Genomic DNA, 22,855 nt, shown 5'->3' with positions numbered 1-22,855 from the left:
TGCATTCACTTCCCCTTAGAAATGTCTCGGTTATGGGGCTAGTAAAAAAATATGCAAATCCTGCAGGGATGGGCCTTTGAGTCTTTTCATGCAAACGCCCCCCCCCCCAATATCTTTAGTTAAATAGTAGGGAGGGAAAGGCTGAGCAGCAGGGGGAAGAGAAACGCAGGGCCAGAGGGGAGCGCGGGGGTGGAAGGGAGAGGCTGGAGGCTGAGATCTCACACGACATGGAGCAAGGACAGGAGATGCGCGCGGGATAGCGGCTCCTCCAGACAGCAGGCATGCGGAGAAGGCTCCTGCTCGCTGCAAGCCCAGGTGGGTGGAGCAAACTGTCACTTTTTGGTGCTGGGCAAGCCCAGCATCGCTGTCGCAGAATTGCTGCCTGTGCTCTGATGAGTCAGTTACAGTGCTGCCACATTTTCCTCCTACCAGCCAGCATCCCGCGGTGGGTCCGCCGTGCTCTGCATCGGGATGCGCGCACACACAAGGTGCCGGTCTGGCTCCGGAGCCACGTGGGTGACTCTCCGGAGCGATTCTCCAGGGAAGCCCCCATGAGGCAAGGCAAGGGCTGCTCTGTGGTTAGGACACCGATGTGCAGCCTGGGTGGGAAGCACCGAGTCCCCAGCTCAGACGGAGATCCCCTGGGACCACAGGCTTGTTCCTGTGCCTGCGTCCCGTCTCCTCTTCCAGACAATGAAACGCTGCTCTCCTTCCCAAGGCGCAGCAGGACAAATAAAGCAAGCACCATATGGTGCCAAGACACAGTGGAAACGGGGCCAAACCCAGGAGGTAGAGGAGATGGCAAGGCTCCATTTCCACCCCAGTCCCCACCTCAAGCTCCCGACCGGCTGCTGGCCAGGGCTGTCTTTGGGCAAGCACCTCGCCTTGCTGGAGCTGCTCCTCGTCCCCCAGCACTGCCTGCCCCAAAGCCCGGCTCCCCTGCCAGCAGCGGCACAGCCCTTGCATTTCAGCCATGGCTTTGCAGTGACTCGCTTGGCCTCTTCCCTGCTTGCAGCATTTAGGAGCACGGAAACCAAGGCTGTCCATCCAGAGCCCTACCTCCTGTAAGGGCTTAGCTAGCAACACCGGAGCCACCACACCAGACCAGCACTGGGGCAGCATCCTCAGCTGTAGGAGGCAACACCCTGCCACGGGACAGAGCATGGTCTCCTATCCTTCCCCCAGAATTACAGAGTATAAATATTAGTGGAGGCTACAGACAATTTTTCTCCTAAAGCATCTGCAGCCCCAGAAGCTGCAAGGGAATTCTCCCCACAGCTTTAGGATAGCAGAGATACAGGACTCCCCGGTGAACAGAGAGTGGCAGCTCACCGCCCACGCGTGCTCCGTGAGTTGCAGGCAAGTCCCTTACCTCCAGACACAGGCACCTAAAGTGAGATACCTCCAAGCAGATGCGGGCATCCAGATGGCTGGCTTTTCAGAGGTGCTGAGCGCCTGCAATTCCCTCTGCAGCCAGCTCCGTGGAGGAGACTCGCATCCCTTGGAGAGCCCGGTCTGCCCTGGGTGCCTGGGGCTAGGGCCCGACACAGGACAGCCGACCTCGCATTTTCTGCAGTTTTAACAAACAGACGCAAACCTCGGCCGTGCCTGGGAGCCCCCTTGGCAGAGCCCGTGTGGTACATGCAGTTCCACCCTTGCTTACCCCATTCCCCGTGAAATGGCCTCAGAGAGGGAAGCATTTGGCTCTGCCCTCCAGGCAAGCTGAATCAAAAGCAGGATCTCTCCAAGGTTTTGTAGCCATGGGGTTCAATTCTTTCGCTTGCTAATGTGAGCAGATCATTTGCACCTGAGTCATGCTGATGAAAATCAAGTAAGTTGTGCAAGCAAGAGTTTATTGAATCATACACAAAAGTGCACGGGTGATAACGATCAAACAGGACCCGCTTAGCAGCCCACAGTTCTCTGTGCCACCCTCCTTTCTTGCTTCAAGAGGCAACGCTGCCTCATGGAAGGAGTGACAAGTACCTTGCGCCCGTTCCCTCCCTGACACCAGCTTCAAGCAAGCCACTCTTCTCCGTAAAATACTCTGCACTGACTAATGTTTGCAGAGTGCCTTGCAGATGTGCAGCGCTGTATGAAATGTGCTGTATTATTATTTACTGCCAGTGCTATAAATAACTTGAAAAGCAAGGGGCAGTCTTGTCCCACGCAGCTTACCTGGACTGCTCAGGAGTTAACGCGTCCTCGGCGGAGGGTCCCCGGCTGCGCTGCTCCGTTTATCGGCCAGTGGCTGCGACGGTCCGTGTTCATTGTGATTCCAGCTCCGTTCCCTGACTCGCTATCCCACCACTTGTTGATAAACAGAAAAAACTGTACAATGGATGCATTGAAGTTGCATAGTTAAGCAAAGAGTACAACAGTATCTAGTCAGAAGGGGAACGTCTGTATCATTTTTTGCTCTATTAATCTAGAAGCGGGAATCGGCTGAAACAGGGACAATCCACAAAATGCAAGGCCAGATCTGGATTTTAAACACCGCTCAGGGTTAGATCAAGGGCAGGGTTCAACACTTGCAGGCAAAAAGACCAACAGCAAAGTCAGGAGCAAAGGCGGCCGGGGCGCTGCTGGCGTGCGTCGGTCGCGCGGGCTGACAGGCCGGCTGACCCCGGGAGCGCAGGAAGGAGCCTCCCAAGGGCCGACGCGTTGGGGCCTGCCAGCCCCCCGAGAAGGGCAGCCCGCTGGGAAGCCGCGCGCGGCTGCACGGGGCAGCCTGGGCCCTGCTGTTCCCGGCCGTTTCACCAAAAACGGGCAGCAAGAGGGCTGCCGCAGGCGCCGCTTGCGCGCAGCCAGGTGAGGCTTGCCTTGCAGAGCAACAACCTACCTCCAGCTAGCAGCAGCCTTACAGCGGCGGCGCGGCGGCTGCCCCGCGCCAGGCCCCGCGGGCGGCCCCGAGCCCGGGCAGCGCTGCCCCGAGCGGCCGCGGCGGCGCCCGCCAGCCTGCAAGGCTGGGAACGGCCCGGGTAGCCCCGGGTCCCAGCCACAAGGCAGCATCTGCACAGCTCTCCGCGGCCAGGGACTGGCGCCCGCCGGCACTGACGGGGTCTGCTTCGCGCCACGCATGTGCGCGACGGCTGCTCCGGCTGAAGCCTGCTCGTCACCAGGCCGGCTGGGCTGGGCCGGGCCTGGCAGGAGGTGCTTGCAGGATCGGGCCCGGAGCAATCTGTTCGGATAGAAGTGGGTGGTGAATTAATGGCAATGGGAGAACAACTCCCTGGTAGCTCCAACCCGGGGCGTTGCCAGAGAACAGAGCTCTAACGAGCCAAGGAGAAGGCTGGAGCCCTCCGTGCCATTTTATCGCTGCTGTTCTGCATTGCATTTCCCAGGAGCCCTGCAGCCTCGGCCTCATTAATTATGCAAATGAAAGGTGTTGCCAACGCGCCATCCCTAGGTAGGATCCCCGGGACCGAAGTTCCGCTCGGAACCTCCTCGCCGTTACCCTTTCATTTCGGCAGGAGAGGGTCCGGGAGCACATCAGCAGGATGGATGTTTGCAATAATTATCCAGTCATCCCCTTCAAGTATACTGCAACCATAGCAACAGACAGATGTTCTGTCCCAGCCAGAGTCCGCAGCGAGCTGGGGAGAGAAGCACAAAAATTAACCCCTTCAGGGCCACGACGATACAGAATCCATTTTATTCTGGGACCAGAGCAGACTTCAACTTCTCTGAGAAAATCGTAGGAAACCAGGCCAAAAAAAAAAAAAAGAAAGAAAGAAAGAAAGAAAAAAAAAGAAAAAGGAAAATAAATGAAAATTGTCCCAGTGCTCACTCAGCCACTGCCTCACATAAAAAGTTGAATGCAGGAAACTAGCACCCTACAGCAGTCCTGTAGTGCTGTAGAGCCTGGCTCTGCAAAGTACCCGAGTATCGTGAGCCCTGTTAGGGGTAGCGAGGCCTGCAGGAGCTCAGCGTGTCCCGGGGCGGTGCCTGGCCCGGGCAGGAGGGGATGCTGCAGCTGAGACTGGCAGTAATGAGCATGTGGATCAAGGAACCTGCTCAGGGACGGCTACAAAAAGCATGCTCGCTGCGGTCAGTAGCTACATAGCAATCACAAAATAACCCACACTGTGCACCGAGCAGAGCAAGGAAGGGAGATGGAGGAGTCACATGAAGGAGCAAACACTGCTGAATTAACTGCTGTGGTAAAGCATTTAAAGTATTAGGAAGTGGGAAACAGCCAGGCCAAAAAAAGGCTGGCATTTCATTATCCCACTGCTAAGCAGGTTTCTAGGATTTAGCCTGAGCCCATTAAAACCAAATATCGTTACATGGGCCTTCATGCCCACCACAACACCATGGAAATTTAAACCCAGCTTCCACCGAGGGACCCTTGAGAGCAGGCAGCCCTCTTCGGGCACAAGGTCTCTGCTCACTTCTCTTTTCCCCACCAGCCACGTTCCTTCAAGCAGCAGAATTAAAATGTTTTAAGCTAAAACTTTAAGCCTCTGCCTTCCCCTGCTGGCATTGCCCAAAGGTCCCACAGAGGCGGCACACCCCCGCGGGGAGGCGATGGGGATTCCTCGTAGCAGGCCAGAGCAATCCCCTGACTTCACAGCAGTATACATGGGCTCATGGGAAAACCCCATCCAGATGTTGGCAGCTGCAGATGCTGCTGCAGCGCACCCACGGCGAGGATTGCAAAGGAGGACCATAGCAATGGTGGAGGAGAGCCCCGACAGATGTGTCTAGAGGAATGAATTACACTTAGAGGAAAGGAGAAGACTCTCTTCTCTCAGTGGAGTGAGCAAGAAAACCTATTGCCCTGCACATGAGCACAAGTATTAGAGGTCACAGGAACAAGGTTTCACTTCCCAAACTGCAAGACTATTTTTGATTCATATTACTTCCTTTCTCGTCCTCTGCCACACAGACAAAGAGAGCTCTAGCTTGCAGAGGGCATCCTGTCTCTTCAAGGCTTGCCTAGTGACAGTTTGTACCGCATTAACACAGCCTAGCCTGGAAAGCTTTGGTCTCCTGGTTGGGCTTTTTCTTTTTTCTCTTGAAGAGAAAAAAAAGAGAGGGGTAAATTTGCTGATCGTGAAACTGAGGGAGATGCGGCATCATGTGCAGTCACACAGGATGTGGGCAGGTGCCATCAGACTTCCCCACGCAGCTCTGGAAATGTAACTCAATCCTGTACAACTCCTTGGCTGTTCCAGTCCCAGGCTCCCACACGACTCTGGCAGCTGATGGGTATTTCAGTCCTAACCAAAACATTTAAGCTACTGCACTCCTGCATTTTTTCCCCAATCACATCAAACGAGCATTCGCATTGTTCAATTCCAAGACCTCCGAAGCCAAGCGGGAGATAGGAGGTGGGTACAATTCAATTTGTACCACCAGTTCCTCAGCTTGTTTCAGGCCCAGGCCTCTCCAGGGCAAAAGACACACCAAAAAAATGTTTTGGTGCTGTAACGTGGACAGAAATTCAATAGGCTCCAGAAGGAATTCACCCTCTTTACTGACTACCCGTAGGTGCGTTGACTTATTATCTGACCCGGATCTAAATTAGGTTTTGATTAAAGTCAATAATAGTCCTGCTTTGCAAAGTCTCACTGTTTAGGTTCAGAGTTAGCAAAATCTGTGGGGAATTAAAACTGAGTTCTCACGTGAAGGACACAGGTCTCGAAGGGACCTGCTAGATGGCACCCAGTCCCTGCTGCGAGAGGCAGCCACATCACGCAATGTAATTCACAAACTGACCAAGCTCCATTTTCACACTGGTCAGGTTCTCTGCCCAGGTCTCCTCTGAGATGGTTCCTGTAGAAACTCCCTGCTCTGATGCTTGGTTAGCATTCTTCTAATTTCAAGCCTGAATTTATACATAGTCAGTTTATTCCCATTTCTTCCTGAGCCAGTGTAGTGCTGCTGTTTAGTTCTTTTCCTTCCTCGGTGTTTCTCTCTTGATTGTCCACAAATACATCTCAGCATTCATTTTACTGAGATCGGTGAGCCAAGTCAACTCGGTAAGCTACTGTCCTTTCTCCTAATTATTCTAGCAACTATTTCTGCACTTGTTTCAAGCCAAATTCTTTAAATATAGGTAAACAGAATTATATACAGTAGCCCGGAGTTTCACCAGAGCCTTTTATATTTCTCTGTATCTCTCTTGGAATGACTCTCCCGAGACAACTTGGGATCACATTCTCCTTTCTCTTGACTGCATCCCATTGGTGGACCACAGGTATCTCATCTAGCTTCAGGTAGCAGAAAGTCGCAGATATAGTCTATGTGAGATATTTAGGCTCCCTTTATATTTGATTGAAAGAAGAGGGCACCTCCAGAGAGCGATTCATCTCACTCCACGATAGGTGTTTAAAGCATCTGGGATGAATCATTTCTGGAGGTGCTCATCTTCCCCCATTGACTATAAAGGGAGTCTAGACAACCAGGTCACACCAGCTGTCCAACTTTTAAATGACTGAAGTCGAGAGAGCCGAACATTCATCCTCAGTGGTCCAACAAGTACCTCAACACTTCTCTGCTATATTATTTCCAAATGAGGAACTCCCAGCTTATATCAGAAATGATCGTTAACTCCTCCGTTCACTTTGCACAGTATCACCCCGCGTCCACTGAGACGTTCAGTTCCTCCTGTACGCCGCTCCTCTGGTTGTCTCTTTTATCCCAACCAGCAACACTCAGGGATATTTGATAAATGGTTTCAGTTTTGGTCCAACTCTAAGTATGAATCCAGATGCTGACCGATAAAACCAGAATGACTCGGGATACTGCAGGGCACTAGCTGTTGCTGTACAATCTCTAACTGAGATCTGTGCAGCACTTGCTGTTGACTTGTAGGAAATGACTTTTTACATGGTTTGAGCTGCCCTTGTTGCCAGCTGATAAACTCTATTTAAAACAGCAGCAAGTAGAAAGGTACTTTCCAGCTATCACTTTCCCATGTGAGATGGAAACGCAACTGTGGGGGTGTTCGGGGTCATAGCTGGGAAGTGCCCACGGTGCTACCTCACCATTACCAGGCGGTCCATATGGGGCCGGAGCTGGGGAGTCCCCGGCACAGGCACGCACAGTTGGCAGGGGCCGGTGTTGCCATTCAGTTGAGAAGCGGTTGCTTTTCCACCTTCCTACTTGCATGGAGCTGGAAACCCAAGTTCTTGCAGAACTGTGGATAGTAGCACGGAAAGGCCCATTTCTCTACCAGGAGCTTGGTCCCTTTTTCCTTTACAGCTTTCATGAAGAAAGTTTTACAGTTGCCTAGAGTACAAATACATTGTGACATGTCTTTCAAAATTCTTTCAAAATACAACTAACCTTACTGTGATTATTTGCTCCAAACCATTCCCATTCCTACCTGGCCAGCTCTGGTGGGCACTGAGCAGAGGCTGACGGCACCACGCGCTCAGGAAATGGTGCTGCATGCAGAACCAATGCAAGGATCCCGTTGAACAGGGGCTGCTGAATAGGGTAGCTGTAGGAATACAGGAAACACAGGAATACCGCTGAGCTGAATCAGTCCATCTAGACTGCTGTGCGTCCCTGACCCTGATACACATCAGATGCTTCAAAGGAAGGCCCAAATGCTACAGCGAAAAACTGTAGAAGGAAATATCTGCGATGGAAGCATCTTTCTCACTCCTGACAATCAGCTTTAGACTTATCCCCGACAGCAGGAGTGTTCCTCTCTCCCTCTCTTTTAAATCTGCACCTTCAGGTGTTTTTCTCCTCCTGACAGGCACCCAGTCCTTCTGACTGCACAAACGTTCTCTGTGGTGGTAAAGTCCATAGGTTAGCTATAAGCTGAGTAAAAATTATCTGTTTTTATTAGTAAGTCTGGATGACTTACACTTTTGTTGATTGTGCCTTTATTCTTGCACTGTGAGAAGAGACCAGTAAGAACGTGCCATTTACCTTCTCTGGACGCTCTCCATTCTGTAGAATTGCATCACAGCCTTCCCGGATCATCTCCCACCTCAGCAAAGCTGGTCTGATATTTCCAGTCAAGTATTTTCTAGGCGTTATGATTGCTTGTTCCCAGTTTTCTTATTTTTCTTATTTCTCTGGTGAGAGAACAACCACAAGGCAGTACCATAATCTGGGGGCTAGGATACCTCCGCAGGAAAAACTACTGTTACAAAGAGAACTACTGGCTTGTTTAGATTTGTGGAAGTTCCTAAGGACAATTCTTATTTATATAGTATAAACAGCAATGGACCATGAGTTGTCTACAAAAAATCCTGCAGCAGATACCCTGTGCTGAATGACTACTATTTCTGTCATCCAAAACTGAAGGTGTTAGGTCCAGCTCTGACAAATACTTTTTTCCCCTAACTTGAAGGACAAGAGCGGTCTCAATTTCATGCATTATAATCTGGCATGTCATGAGATTACTGATGCGCTACAGGTTAAACCCTTGTTGAATGCATGCTGGATCGGAACCTAAAATGTTGATGTGAACGCTCAGTCCATGGTGAGGATGATCTTCCCAAAATCTGCATGCAGAGAACAACAGTTCCGTTTGTTTTGTATTCTGTCCCTCTCTTTTCCTTGCCTTGTTTTGCCTTGTTTTGCCATTCCAAACTGGGGAGATTCATTCCCATACTCTCAAGAGAGTGATCCACCGTATCATTTCTAGGTAGAGCCCCAAACCCGCTTAGCAGAAACAATAGACAGATTCAGTTAGTCATATGAAAGAGCAGACACAGAAATTAATTGGAACAGTTAACAAATCAAAACAGATGGAAGACACGAGAGAAATCTAGTCAAATTACAAAGCTAGCAGGACATAGTTCTCAACATCTAAAATACCGGAAAACAAAAAAAAATCAAGCCTAGCGAGTGCTGTACACCAGATTAAGGACACACTGTAAATACTGCAGTTTCCAGCAATTTTCTACAGAGGACAGCCACTGCCAGAGAGAAGACCACTGAAGTATTTCCTTCCATCAGCTGTTCCCACCACGCGGCTGGAGCAGACTGGCTCATTACACATCAAGTATATGTCTACCCAAACAAATTGCTGTCTATGAACCGTCTCAAGGAGCCTGCAACTGCTGACGACCAGATACAGCACCTCACTCCTCCACCTTGCAGCCCCCTTTTGCCAATTTCTTCCTCTTTACTGGGTCAGATTCAAGCTCCCCATCCTATCTTTCAAACTGGATAATCTCTTCTGCACCTGCTTTTCTGCCTCTGGTCCTAAATCTAACCCTGAGGAGCACGTACACACAGGCTGAGGGCTGCAGCTAAGCTACTGACCATGAAATTGCTGTAGCGGGTCTGGTGGGAGGGACCTCGTGTACCGGTGGACTGCTCGTGTACATCAGTGGCTGCCGGCCAGGGTAGCTGAGATGCAGCAAGACATGCACGCACCTTTACTGAGTAGATAATGAAAGTAGCCAGACTACCCATGAAAATGAAGTTACTCGAAAGTGAATCTTCACACGGCCAAGCCTCAAAATGCTGTCCTACAGAAGTTTGTGCAGGTGAGTACATGCAGACAGGACCGTTACGACTTACCTCAGCAGGTCTACTCAGTCCAGTCATTTCCACACAAGGCAGGACTGGTACCTTCGATCCTGAAAAAGCCTGTGTTACTTATTGGCATTATGGCTAGCACTTCACCAGTGCAGTACGAGTGAACAAGTGACAACATAATAGTACTGTGGTGGAAATACCACCGGTGAATTAACCGACTCACTTCTGAGTACAAAACAATAACCATAAGCCGCCTGTCGTGGCCCTCACAGCTCTTTTCTTCTTCTTCCCTGTCTTGACTCACCCCCCTATTCAGGCTCTCCCTACGCTCGAAATTACCTCCCACAGCCAGTTCCTCCAATGAACTCTTTCTTCTTTCAAAGCCTTGCTGGAAGCTCCCCTTTAAGCCTTCCTACCGCTTGCCACCGTCATTCTCGCAGCTCCCCCGCACACCTCTGCCTGAGGGGTTGCCCGTGGCCTGCCCTGCGCGTGCTGGGTCTCTCCAACCCAGCGGGCAGAGCCCCCAGGTCTTACTCTGCCTAGGGCCATCCAGGTCAATGAGAGGTGTCTTTTCACCACAAAAAAATAACATAACGCTTATGACTCTACGTCATGGTGATGGAGCTCAAGTTTGATGGTCACCATGATTTGGCAGTGATAAATCCCACATTAGCGCTGCTCATGGGAAAATACCCAGGTTCCGGACGCGTGCGGCTCCTAACTCGGCCTCAAATGCACGAACAGAGGTAGGAGAAGACCTTTGTCCGTGCCTGTTTTCTGGAAGCGACTGTAAGAATTCTGTAATTCAAAGTAGTAAAAAACGGCGGCGTGAGAGGACGTTCTCTTTTTCAGCAGTTGAACTGCAAGGTGGGAAATTCAGTAATTTATCTCAAGCAAGAGGTCTGAGCACGGTAAAGGACGCAGCACCACTGCCGGTTAGAGTAACAGCGCAAACGCATACTCCTAATTTTCTTAGCAAGAGCGAAGCTTCCTTTTAATCTCTTTCCAACCAAACGCTTTCTGCCAAACAGGTGGACTGCAGTACTTGAGTGCTTTTCCGACATTCCCGGACAGCTAACTATCACCATAGTTCCTATCAAGGCCTATTTATAGAGTTCTTATAGGAAATCGCACCCACTCCTGGCTTCATCTCTTGTGCCTGCCGGTTCTTGACACCAAGTCCAGCTGGTCTTTGCTGCTTGGGGTTGTGCAGGCAGGATGCCCACGTGCTGCAACAGGCTAAGAGCTGAACCTGACTTGATTTACAAAGTCTTTGCGAGGAAGTTGGCCACTGAGTCCCAATCACACACAATCTTTCTTTCTTTTCTGCCATTTCCATCCTCCCGGCTGCTCCTCGCAGCAGTCCCCCTGAGAGAGCCGTGCTTCCATGCTTGGCTGATGCTGGAAAGGATGCCCATGTCATTTTTAGTGATCAGCAAAAAATTGCAGTGCAACAGCAAGTTCCTCTAGCCACCCGATATTACACGTCTTTGGGGAGAAAACCACAACAGGGAAGCCCACCTGCGCTACACAGGTCCCCCTCCCTCAGGGTCAGGTTGGGCCCAGGACGAACTGGATGGTAACGCTGGGAACGTTGTGAGACGTGCCCAGAGATCCACGGCGAAGGAAGGGTCGGCAGCACTGGGAACGGTGTATTTCGGTAACCAATCTGAGTGGCTCAGGACCGCAGGCAGCACCTTGTTTTCGCCGTACCACGTCCAGAACGGGCTCGTCCATCGCACGCATGGATTCTCCCCATGCATCGAATTCTCGCCACAAAGACCCGTCGGACCGGCAGCGTGGCACCGCCAGACGCGCAGCGCACGCGTGGCACCACCAGCAGACAGCACACGCGTGGCACCGCCAGACACGCAGCGAACGTATGGCACCGCCGGACACGCAGCGAACGTATGGCACCGCCGGACAGACACGCAGCACACGCGTGGCACCGCCAGACACGCAGCACACGCATGGTACCGCCAGGCAGGCAGCGAACGTATGGCACCGCCAGACAGACACGCAGCACACGCATGGCACCGCCAGCAGGCAGCGCACGCATGGCACCGCCGGACAGACACGTAGCACACGCGTGGCACTGCCAGCAGGCAGCGAACGTATGGCACCGCCAGACACGCAGCACACGCGTGGCACCACCAGACATGCAGCACACGCATGGCACCGCCAGGCAGGCAGCGCACGTGTGGCACCGCTGGATAGACATGCAGCACACGCGTGGCACCACCAGACAGACACGCAGCACACGTGTAGCACTGCCAGGCAGGGAGCACACGCATGGCACCACTGGACAGATATGGAGCACACACATGGCATTGCCTGAAAGAGAGCACACGTGTGGCACCACCGGATGGACACACAGCACACGCATGGCACCACCAGACACACAGCATGCATGTGGCACTGCTGGACGGACATGCAGCACACGCGTGGCACCACCAGACACGCAGCACACACGTGGCACTGCCGGACGGACATGCAGCGCACGCGTGGCACCACCAGACACACAGCACACACGTGGCACTGCCGGACGGACATGCAGCGCACGCGTGGCACCACCAGACACGCAGCACACACGTGGCACTGCCGGACAGACATGCAGCACACGCGTGGCACCACCAGACACACAGCATGCATGTGGCACTGCTGGACGGACATGCAGCACACGCGTGGCACCACCAGACACGCAGCACACACGTGGCACTGCCGGACGGACATGCAGCGCACGCGTGGCACCACCAGACACGCAGCACACACGTGGCACTGCCGGACGGACATGCAGCGCACGCGTGGCACCACCAGACACGCAGCACACACGTGGCACTGCCGGACAGACACGCAGCACATACGTGGCACCACCAGACACAGAGCACACGTGTGGGTGGCATTGCTGGATGGACACACAGCACAGGCGTGGCATTGCTGGATGGACACATCGCCCACGCGCGGCACGGCCGCCGCGGGGAGCAGCGGGGCCCGGTGGCCCCCCCGGCCGCCCCCCGAGCCGCCGGGCCGGGCCGGGACAGCTCCCTGCGGCCGGGGCCGGCGCTGCCGGCCAGGCCACGCGGCGGCGGCGCGTCCTGCCCTCGGCGGCGCTGGAGGAAGCGCGAGGGCGGCGGCCCCCCCGCTGCGCTGCCCCGCGCCGGGCGGCCCGGGGGTCCCGGCCTTTGTCTGCGCCTCCGGCGCCGCCAGGAAAACCGCTGCCCCGGCAGGAGGCGGCGACCGCCCGGGGCCCGCGGGGTGCTGGGCTCGCGGCCCGGCCCCGCGGCGGGGCAGCCCCGGGGAGGGGAGGTGCGGGGAGGCCGCCCGGCCCGGGACCGGCGGCGCGGCGCGGAGCGGAGCGGCCCCGCCAGGCCGCCGACCTGCCGCTGCCCCGCGGCTCCTCCCCGGCTCTGCGGCGCCTCGGCAGGTGCCCGCCTCCGCCGGCCCTGGCGTCCCGCGGCGCACGTGCGCCCGCGCCCCGCCGCAGCCGGCCGGCCCTTTGTCTGGGCCGGCACCTGGCCCCGCGCCCCCCGCCCCAGCCCGGCCCGGCCCCCGAGCGCCCCCGCCGCCGGCCCCGGGCGCCCCCTGGGCCCGGCGCCCCGCTGCGGCCGGGCGGGCCGAGAGCAGCGGGGCGGGGGGGGGGGAAGCTGAGGGCAGCGCGGAGTCGGCCGGGGGGGCGTGAGGGGAGCGGGCGGCCTGAGGCAGCGCGGTGCCGGCCGGGGCGGGGGGGCTGTGAGGGGAGCGGGCGGCCTGAGGCAGCGCGGTGCCGGCCGGGGCGGGGGGGGCGTGAGGGGAGCGGGCGGCCTGAGGCAGCGCGGTGCCGGCCGGGGCGGGGGGGGCGTGAGGGGAGCGGGCGGCCTGAGGCAGCGCGGTGCCGGCCGGGGCGGGGGGGGGCGTGAGGGGAGCGGGCGGCCTGAGGCAGCGCGGTGCCGGCCGGGGCGGGGGGGGCGTGAAGGGAGCGGGCGGCCTGAGGCAGCGCGGTGCCGGCCGGGGCGGGGGGGCGTGAAGGGAGCGGGCGGCCTGAGGCAGCGCGGTGCCGGCCGGAGCAGTGGGGGGCGAGGGGAGCGGGCGGCCTGAGGCAGCGCGGTGCCGGCCGGGGCGGGGGGGGGGCCGTGAGGGGAGCGGGCGGCCTGAGGCAGCGCGGTGCCGGCCGGGGCGGGGGGGCGAGGGGAGCGGGCGGCCTGAGGCAGCGCGGTGCCGGCCGGAGCAGTGGGGGGCGAGGGGAGCGGGCGGCCTGAGGCAGCGCGGTGCCGGCCGGGGCGGGGGGGCGTGAGGGGAGCGGGCGGCCTGAGGCAGCGCCGTCCCCGTCGGCCGCGCTGAGTGGGATGCGGCGGCCGGCCGTGCCGAGGGCAGCCCAGTCGCCGCCGGCCCGGGAGTGGGGTGAAGGGAGCGGGCGGCCTGAGGCAGCGCGGTGCCGGCTGGAGCAGTGGGGGGCGAGGGGAGCGGGCGGCCTGAGGCAGCGCGGTGCCGGCTGGAGCAGTGGGGGGCGAGGGGAGCGGGCGGCCTGAGGCAGCGCGGTGCCGGCCGGGGCGGGGGGGCCGTGAGGGGAGCGGGCGGCCTGAGGCAGCGCGGTGCCGGCCGGGGCGGGGGATGAGGGGAGCGGGCGGCCTGAGGCAGCGCGGTGCCGGCCCGGGAGTGGGGTGAGGGGAGCGGGCGGCCTGAGGCAGCGCCGTCCCCGCCGGCCGTGCTGAGGGGGACGCGGCGGCTGGGCGGCCTGAGGGCAGCGGAGCGGCTGAGGCAGCGCCGTCCCAGGCCGGGGGCTGAGGGCAGCGCGGTGCCGGCCGGGCGGCCTGAGGGCAGCGGAGCGGCTGAGGCAGCGCCATCCCAGGCGGGGGGTGGGGGTGAAGGGAGCGCGGTGCCGGCCGGCCCGGGGCCGCGCAGGGGCCGGGGGCGCTGAGGGGAGCGAGGGGGCCGGGCGGGCTGAGGCAGCGCCGCGGCGGCCGGCCATGCTGAGGGAGCGCGGCCCCGCGGCGGCCCGGCCGGGCGGGCGGGCTGAGGGAGCGCGGCCCCGCGGCGGGCCGGGCCGGGCCGGGCCGGGCCGGGCCGGGGGAGGGGGCCCGGCGGCGGCGGCGCGGGCGCTCTAACAGGTGGGATCCCGCTGAGAGGAGGAGGCGGCCGGAGGGGGGCGGAGGAGGCAGGGACGGGCGGGCGGGCGGGCGGAGGGAGAGAGGGAGGGAGCGAGGGAGGGGGACGAGCCGGAGCCGCCTGTGATCCTGTGACAGGAGCGGCTGCTGCTGCTGCTGGCGCCGCCGGTGCCTCCCTCCGCCCGGCTCGCCGGGTCGCTGTCCGAGCGCCGGCGCCCCCCGCGGCGGCCCCCGCCGGGCATCGCCCCCGCAGCCCGTCCCGGGCCGCGCCAGGGGCCGGCCGGGCTCGCCGCGCCGCCTCGATTTTCCGCCTCAAGCCGCTCGCCGCGCCGCGCCGGGACAGGGCGCGGGGCCGGGCGCCGCCGCCGCCGGCCGGGCGATGCCGAAGCCGCCGCTGCTGCTGCGGGGGAGCCGCCCCGGGGACAGCGAGCTGGGGCGGCAGTTCCGGGACTGGTGCCTGCGCACCTATGGGGACTCGGCTAAAACCAAGACGGTGACCCGGAGCAAGTACCAGCGCATCGCCGAGGTGCTGCAGGGGGGATCCGGCTCCGGCAGCGGCTCCGGCGGGGGGGAGAAAGGCAAGTTCCAGTTCTGGGTCCGGTCCAAGGGCTTCCGCCTGGGAAACGGCACCAGGGAGGCGACGAAGATGGGTCAAGTGGTGGTATATGTGCCGGTGAAAACGGGAACGGTTAGTGCGCTCCGTGCCCCGGGGGGGCCTCTCTGTCTGTCTGTCTGTCTGCTTGCCGTGTGTCTGTGTGTCGTGTCCCCCCCTCACACCCAGAGGGCGACCCCCCCCCCTTCACCGGGGCGGGCACCCCCGGGGCTCCCTGCCCGCTGCCGCAGCCGCGCCGGCCCTGTCCCGTCAGCACCGGGCGGCCCCCGCCGGGAGCGCGCATGCCCCGTGCGGGGCCCGGGCCGCTCCCCGCAGCCCCCCCCAACCCCTTTCCCCAACGCGGGGCGGCTCGGTGTGGGGGGGGGGAGGCGGACGGGCCGGGGGGCGGCCGCCGGCGGGACCCCCCCCCCGGCCCGTCCGCCCCTTTCCGTCCCATGGAGAAGGGGGCGGCGGTGCCCCGCGCACCTGCCCCCCGCGGGTGTCGTGTGCCCCCCTCCCCCGGGCTCCTGCTTCACTCCGTCCCTCCCCGTCCGATCACGTTCGCCCCTGCATTTCCCATCCGCCCCGCCAGCCGACACGGGTTTGCAGTCAAGGGCAGCGCGGGGGGCGCCGGCACCGCGCCCTGCTGCCGCCCGCTGCAGCCGCTGCCCCGCCGCGGCGGTGCGGTGGGGGGGGGGGAGCAGAGCCCGGATTAGCGCTGCCTTCCCCCCTCCCTCCCCCCCCCAAAACCTCCTCCTTCCCCATCCGCCGCCGTCCCGGGAAACTCCCCCGCCTTGAGCCGCATTGTGCCGGGCGCCCCGTCCCGTCCCGCCCCGCCCCGCCCCGCCGGGGCTGCCCCGCGCCCCATTGTTCCCCGTCCCGTGCGCGCCCCGCGCAGCGACGACGCGCAACTTTGCCAGCCGCGGCCCTGCGCGCTCCCTCCCTCCCTCCCCGCCCGCCCCATCTGCCCGGCGGCCGCCGCCAGGGACCGGCCCGCCGCCCCCGCGCCGCCCGGGGGGGTGGAGGGGGGGCTGCTCCGGGCCAGCGGGCACAGAAGGGCTCCGGGAGGGATTTTTTTTTTTTTTCTTCCCTCCCCCCCGGCCCTCCCCTCCTTTCCCCGCTGCTGCTGCTGCTGCTGCCGCCGCTGCTCTAAAGGGTGCAGTGTTTTCTGTGCACACACAGACTCCGGCATTGATGTGGCTGGAGGATGCTTCCATTGAGGGCAGCCCATCTGTGGCAAATGCTTCTAAACGCACTATTTACCTCCCATCTGGTCTGCCTTATTATTGGGGGGAGGGGGAAGGGTCATTATTTCTCCTCTTCCCTCCGTGGTGCTCAGAGGCGCCTTTCTTTCTCCCCTTGCCCCCCCCATGCCATGCCCCCTCCCCCCCAAATTCTTTGCAATTTTTTTGAGGCATCTTCGCAGCCCTCTTCTACCGCTTCCCCACCGCCACCCAGGAACCCCTGCTAAGGGCAGGCCGTGGCCGGTACCCCCTCGCACAAATACGGCAGGTCCCCCAGGTCCTCTCCATCCAGCTAGCGACTCTATCCCAGATCTCCCGAATGCTGCAGAGTCATGGTACCCCCGAGAGGCCGAGCCAGACTCCCTCGACCCCGCTGCCGCCGGCGAGGCTCCCCCTCCCCTTTGTCCCTGACTCAGTCCCGAGGGGCGGCAGCTCGGCGAGGCCGGCGCGAGCCCCGCTATTCCCAAAGGGCCCCTGCACAGATGAAGTTTCGGCAAGGAGAGCGTCTAGGCCCCCACATCTTCTGTGGCAGAGTCCCTGCAGGCTACAGATAGGAGATACACCCAGGCTTCCTTAAATCAACAAACAAAAAGCAGGCATGCCCTCAGGAGACAACTGAATTTTCAAAGGGGCAATACAGCTTATTTCCCAGAGATTGCCGTGCCTGCAAGAAGTTAGAACCGGGAGCGTTTTAAAGAGCCACTGGCTGCAGGAAAGACCTATCGTGGCTTTCCCTGAAATCTTCCGGTGTTAAGTCTTCAGAAGTTGTTTGCCTCCTCTGCCCTCCCTGAGCCCCACCTTGCGGGTGCTCGGGAGGGACCCTTCGGCCAGGACGGCTTTAGGCTGAGGTGTTTGCTGGGTTTGGTTTTTGCTCGAAGTGGCTCTCGAATTTAGAAATGCTTGACGGGGATTTTCTTGGGCTCATGATAATTCAGTGCTCTTTTAGTCGTCGGTGTTTTTGGCTGGTTTTGTGGGTGCGTTTCATCTTTCTCGTGCAGGCGGTCAAATAATTCATGAAGCTGATACTAGCTTTTTGCTAAGAGTTGAGCGTGTTTTCTGGTTTAATCTCTGTGCCCTTGCTTTTCCCAAATACTTCTGGATTGGTGTTTCGGTTGCTTTCTCCCGGCTGTGCTGCTCAGCAATCTGATACAGCTTGTCCTGTCCCGTCCTCCTTCTCCGAGCACATCTGTCGGAGCCCCAGCGGGCTCAGGACCGTCCCAGGACTGAAGGCGCAGGCAAAAAACGTACCTAGGCAGGGAGGAGCTGGCGGGGGGCGGCGGTGAGGGGTTTTGCTTGCTGCTGTGCTGTGTCTGCAGGTTGCTACAGGAAATACGAGGTGCCGCGAGTGAAAGCTAGAACAGAGGTGCTAAAGAAGGCGTAGAGGGCAGCAGTGGGGATAAGATCTCTCCTTCCCCGACAGAGCTGGGGCCACTCCTCCTTTGAAAAAACAAAACAAAACCTAACCAAAATAACCCCCCAAAAATCCAGCTCGATACAGTTGTTCCCTTTGGTTTATTTATTCTTAACTTGTTTGTGTATTCTCTGTGCATCTGTAGCGAAGGCATAATTAGCATGTGGTCATTATTTTCTCTCCTGAGTAACTTTCCCTTGCCCTCCTCCAGGCCTCTCAGCAGCACTGGCCTAATCAGATTTGGGTGGCTTGAGAACTGCGACTGTACACTGAGAAGGGGGCATCTGCCTTAGGTGATGGTCAGAGCAGATGGTGGTCTTCTCAAAGAATGCACTGGGAATAGGAACAGCAGTGTGGACGGATGTCTGGCACAGAGACTGTTCGGATTTCTTTTTCCCAGATGAATGTCCCAAAGATGCTGGACGTTTAACACATACAATTTAAAAAACCTGCACAGATATACACATGAGGCTTAGCGATGTAGAAAATTGGTATCAGACAGACCTATTCGCATATTGGCTAGACGACGCATCCTTTAGGCCAGGGAGTTGGGGGGTGGGGGGGGTAAGCTATTTAGATGGTACTGAAGAGGAGGGTATCTGCGTGTGCTGCCCAGTACAGACAATAGCTCTCCCAAAGCGCCCAAGTCTACCCGTTCCCTCGGTGTGCATGACGGTACGGTACGCTAAGGTGTGCCGCACCCCTCGCTACCTGCGCCTCGAGTACTGGGGTCCGGTCCAGGGTGCAGCTCTCTTATCCCCAGGTTTCCTCAAGAGCTGTGGGAGAATTTGTTCACGACAAGGTGTTAAGATGCAGTTCATTATAATCTCATGTCCTTCTTGTCGTAAGCGTTTAGCATCATTTAGACAGTCTTCCTCATACAAATGTACCGCGAGATGGAGAAACGGCGTAGGGAAACGGACAGCACTGCTGGCGACGGCTAGAGATGCAGATTTATTTCACTGTAGCAGCAGGGTGTGGACAGGAAGGTTAGCCCCAGACTTTGGTTCGGGCATTAGCTGCAGGAGTGGTTATGCACACTCTCTAAATCAATGCTGTACTTCAGCGTGCGCGGTGTGAGCTTGTCACAACTCCGGAGCGGTGGCCAGCCTCGCAGGATATATTCATTCTGGCAGCCTGTGATGCAGGCTGGAGGACTGACTCAAATCGGACTGCGAGATGAGACGGGGAAAGCCTCGCATTAGACTGACCCTTTGGGTATTGTGCAAAGACTCGGAGATTGCGTAGGCTCCGTAGCGTTGCCTACGTCTGGTTTTGCTCTCCTCCTCTTTCTCTGTGCCCTGCAGAGCCTGGTACAAGGTGCTGGGGTCGTTTTAGACGTTAGCGAGAGGCTGATGACGTTTGTGAGGGGGGCTGTTAGCGTTGCACAAGTATAGTTCACCTATGCTGGCTCCCCCAGAACCATATGCTTGAAATTATTCCACAATTGTGCCTGGTGAAATTCATCCAAGGAAAGACATTACACTACAAAGCGAAAATGAGGAGACCAAAAAGTGAAACGGATGGAGGCCTTTCACTGACAGCAGAGAAACATCACCTAGGATGCTATATAGCTCTCAGAGTCACAGCATATCCCTAAATACGTTTTAGCTCTCTGAAACAGGGAGCGTTGTGATGCTGATGCATGTGAAAGCCATAGTGCTAGGCCCTGGGACAGCACAGCATAGTGGCAGCAAGCTGGAGTTCAAGAAGCTGGGCATGTTGGAAAGAGGCTGCTCCAGATGCTGCTAATAGAGGCTACATTTTTCCTGGTACAAGTACCCTTCAGTGCCCATATTCAGTGCCCCCAAAAAGCTACGCATCTGTAACCTCTGAGAACGTTAGTCAACAGAAGGTTTTCACGATTGTGAATAACCACTTAGACTTTCTGTGAACTTCACGTGATAAAAAGAACAAAATCAAGACTGTTCAGAAGAGCCTTAGGCGAGGCAAGTGGGCCTAAGGGTATTATCTGAGAAACTGTCTCTCTCTGCTGTAGCACCAGCCTTACTTACAGTATACGGGGACTTCACCTCCTATGAAACAGCCCAGCCTTGAGCATGCAGGGCAGGTCTGGCTTTCCCAAAGAGCTGAGCTGGTGATAGGCTTGCATTTCAACCTGCACTTAATAGACTGGCACAATGCTGGCTGGATGCGTGGTCCTTTCCAACCGAGTCTAGAGAAAATCCTGATACATCAATATCGCTTCTGGATCCAGCTCTAAGTCTGCACATGAGTAGCAGTTTTTATTTCTGAAAAGTGCTCGTGGTAAGAGTTTCACTAGCGCAAAGCCGAGTCACAGACTCCCGGTATTGGTTAAAGTTCACTGGATAGCAGCAAATGCCTCCAGTACCTTTACAACGTGAATTTAAACAGCTCTGACAATCTGCACAGCCGTACAGGCTCGCAGAGTAAAGTCCCCACCCAAACTGGGGGCAGGACAGCTGGTGGCAGTGCCAGTTTCCAGCTCTTGCCCACTCCTACGCCTCCAGGACGCCCTGCTGAAGTCGCTTCTAGGGATAAGAGGGGAAACCAGCATCTAATTCAGGCAATGGGTTTTTTTCTGCTGGGCCTACAAGCAGGATTATCAGCCAGCCCCCACTGGTGCAGTTGGGATTGTGATATGGTGCACGTGGTGCAGCCTCCGGTGGACAGATACCAACCTCTCCAGGCAGCCGTTCGTGACACCGGTTTTGGTCACTAGCGCTCACAAGACCTGGAGTTGGCCTTGCACAATTCCCGCATCCCATTGCTGCTCCACGTTCCCAGTCCCCTTATCAGTCTCACTGAACAGTTTCTAAAAGAATAAAATCTGGCCACCATCTACGTTGTACATCCTACACAATTCCAGAAGCATCACTGGCATTGCTGAACTGAGACAAACAAAGTATTTTCTTGATGAACTACTCATATCACCTGAAAATTACCTGCCCTCCCAATTGCTTTCAGATTTGTGGTTCTTGCTGGGTATTGTTTTGAAGAAGGAAAACAGCAAACAAAACACAGCCTCTGTGAAGCCTTGTTAAAATAGGGTTAAAATGGAAGGGAAAGAAAGCCAACTCCAATAGGAGATGCCATTGTCCAAACTCTGCAGATTACAGCCCACGTTTGCAAAGGAAGAGGGGAGCCAAGCACACAGGAGCCCTGAATTGCAAGGAATTAGGAGGGCTGCTTATAAGACCACAACATAGGCCTTGCTCTCACCGCTCTTTCTCGGGCCACGACTCAAAGGGGCTTACTCTGGGCAGGCTGGGGGATTTATTCGCTGACAAAGGATGGCCCAGAAGAGGTGGCTACACGTGTTCCACAGAAAGCTTTCCCAAAGACCTCTTTGTCCAAACTGTTCTTAGCAATAATCTCCTTCTAATATCATTCCTTCAGCTTTGTTTTTGCTATTAAATTAGACCTCATACGAGCAGCGTATAAATTGACTTTGTGGACAAAACAAATGGCAGGGAAACTGCAAGGAGGCATGGAGGAGCATCGATGGGGGATCCATTTATCCAACCCGTGGATAAATGCTCTGGCTTCACAAAAAACTTGTCTGCGTTGCTGTAGCAGAGGAATACAGCTGTGTTCTCTTTCTTTAGTGCAAATTAGCAATAACCTTCCCCATATCTCACATTAGCTGTGCCAGTCTCTAAAGAATCGCATCAAGATGGGCCAAAGCCACCACTGAGTTTCAGTGTCCTGTCCAATTAGCTGATTGGAGCTATGGGAGATACCTGCTGGCCAAAATTGGCTTCTTCATTGGAATGCTGATGACTACCTCCTTTACGGCTCTTCCCAAAGAGCGGCAATGTATTTGGAAAGAAATAGCTGCAAAACGTATGCGCACAGATGTGGGAGCAGACACTAACAGCCAGGGTTTGGAGTAAGAGTTTCTTTACAGCGTATCTGAGGTACTGTCTTACCACAGCGGTACAGGACCTTTCACAGAACGACAATTGAGAAACAGAGATGCAATGTAAATATTTTCTTTCTCTCCTTGTCCTGTTTTGGCTTGACAGCCCAGAAGGACATGTTTTTTCTTCTGACACGCAGAATGGCACAGACTGTAGCTATGCTAGCGTCTCAGATGGGCCCACTCCTCACTCGGAGGGAGAGGGGGTATTTCTGAAGACGACAAGGTAATTCAGACTGAGCAGCTCAGCGTTTACGCTTTCCGATTGCTAAATATAGCCGCGGTTCTGTGTTATAGGAGACTCTCTGCTGGCAAATGAATCGAGACCCATCGACCCCCTCCACAGAACTGAATAAAGTTTGGGACTCCTGGCTTGGCTTGCATTCGAATGAGCAATCTCAGAGCAAAAAGATCAGTATCCTATTGGCAGTCTCTCAGCCCCGAGTCAGCCAGTCTTCTACGCTGTCTAGACACCCAAAACCTTCTGGGTTTTGGTGCTGCAAGTACTGTCTGCACTGATGCCCAGCTAGCAGGGGAGCGTCTCTGCTCGGAGTCCTACAGCGGTAGGGACGAGCAGCCAGCCTGGCTGCAAGGCTCCAGCCTCCCTCTTCCCGCTCCGGCGCTTTTGGATTCGTTGCTCCCGTCATCGGTTTGGATGCCGGCAGAGCAGCTCCCAGAAGCGGCATCACGTGGCTCTGCCCGGCTTGGAGGAGGCCTGCCTGCTTTCGCTCACCTGCATCGGGCGTTTTGATCCGGCAGAAAGCCCTTGAGCTGGTGACAAAGGTCTGGATGTGGGCTGGAAAGTACAGTCCTGTCTCTTAGCAACTGGTTCCTACCTCTGAGCTCTCGGAGCCTGTGTGGGACAGAGAGCATCAGTCACGCTTCTGCCGTAGCAGCAGAGCAGCGCCGGAGGATCAGGCCAGCTTCAACCACAGCCAAGACACTTAAAGAAGCTCAGGCATTTCTAGCACAAGCAGTCATCTGTGAGTCCTAATCAAAGCTTCGGTTTAATTGCTTTCCTCGTGCCCTGTCTCTGCAAGGCGAGCGGCTAGCCCATTGGCTGGCTACAGGAGGCTGCATGCCAGCTACCTAGAGAGAGGCTGCTCTGCATTACTGATGCTTTTTTGGTCTTATGGGTGGGGACCAGGAGGAGGGAGGAGGAAG

General features: G+C 57.0%; 1 protein-coding gene and 1 long non-coding RNA gene across 4 annotated transcripts in view; one reads left to right on the top strand and one right to left on the bottom strand.

Moving 5' to 3' along the window:
* Window positions 1-3,709: 3,709 nt before the first annotated feature.
* Window positions 3,710-12,304, bottom strand: LOC138061540 (uncharacterized). 2 transcript variants are annotated; one of them, XR_011135364.1, is made up of 4 exons: window positions 9,502-12,304; window positions 7,894-8,042; window positions 7,337-7,453; window positions 3,710-7,239 (listed from the first exon to the last, which is right to left on the bottom strand). It is a non-coding gene; the product is annotated as an uncharacterized lncRNA (long non-coding RNA). The 2 variants fall into 2 exon arrangements; XR_011135363.1 differs by having other exon boundaries at window positions 7,894-12,304.
* Window positions 12,305-14,891: 2,587 nt separating this feature from the next.
* NOL4L (nucleolar protein 4 like) overlaps window positions 14,892-22,855 on the top strand; it is a 67,981-nt gene continuing 60,017 nt past the window's right edge. The window contains exon 1 of one of the 2 annotated variants that reach the window (XM_068912522.1): window positions 14,892-15,228. In XM_068912522.1, coding sequence (XP_068768623.1) covers window positions 14,920-15,228 — 309 coding nt within the window. In that variant the 5' untranslated portion in view covers window positions 14,892-14,919. The remainder of the gene's footprint in view (window positions 15,229-22,855) is intronic. The other variant, XM_068912523.1, reaches the window with a different exon arrangement.

This window comes from Struthio camelus, chromosome 18, assembly GCF_040807025.1.
Source record: "Struthio camelus isolate bStrCam1 chromosome 18, bStrCam1.hap1, whole genome shotgun sequence".
In the NCBI taxonomy this organism is placed as follows: domain Eukaryota; kingdom Metazoa; phylum Chordata; class Aves; order Struthioniformes; family Struthionidae; genus Struthio; species Struthio camelus.
The sequence above is the reverse complement of the archived record's forward strand: the minus strand, read 5'-3'. Positions and strand labels throughout refer to the sequence as shown.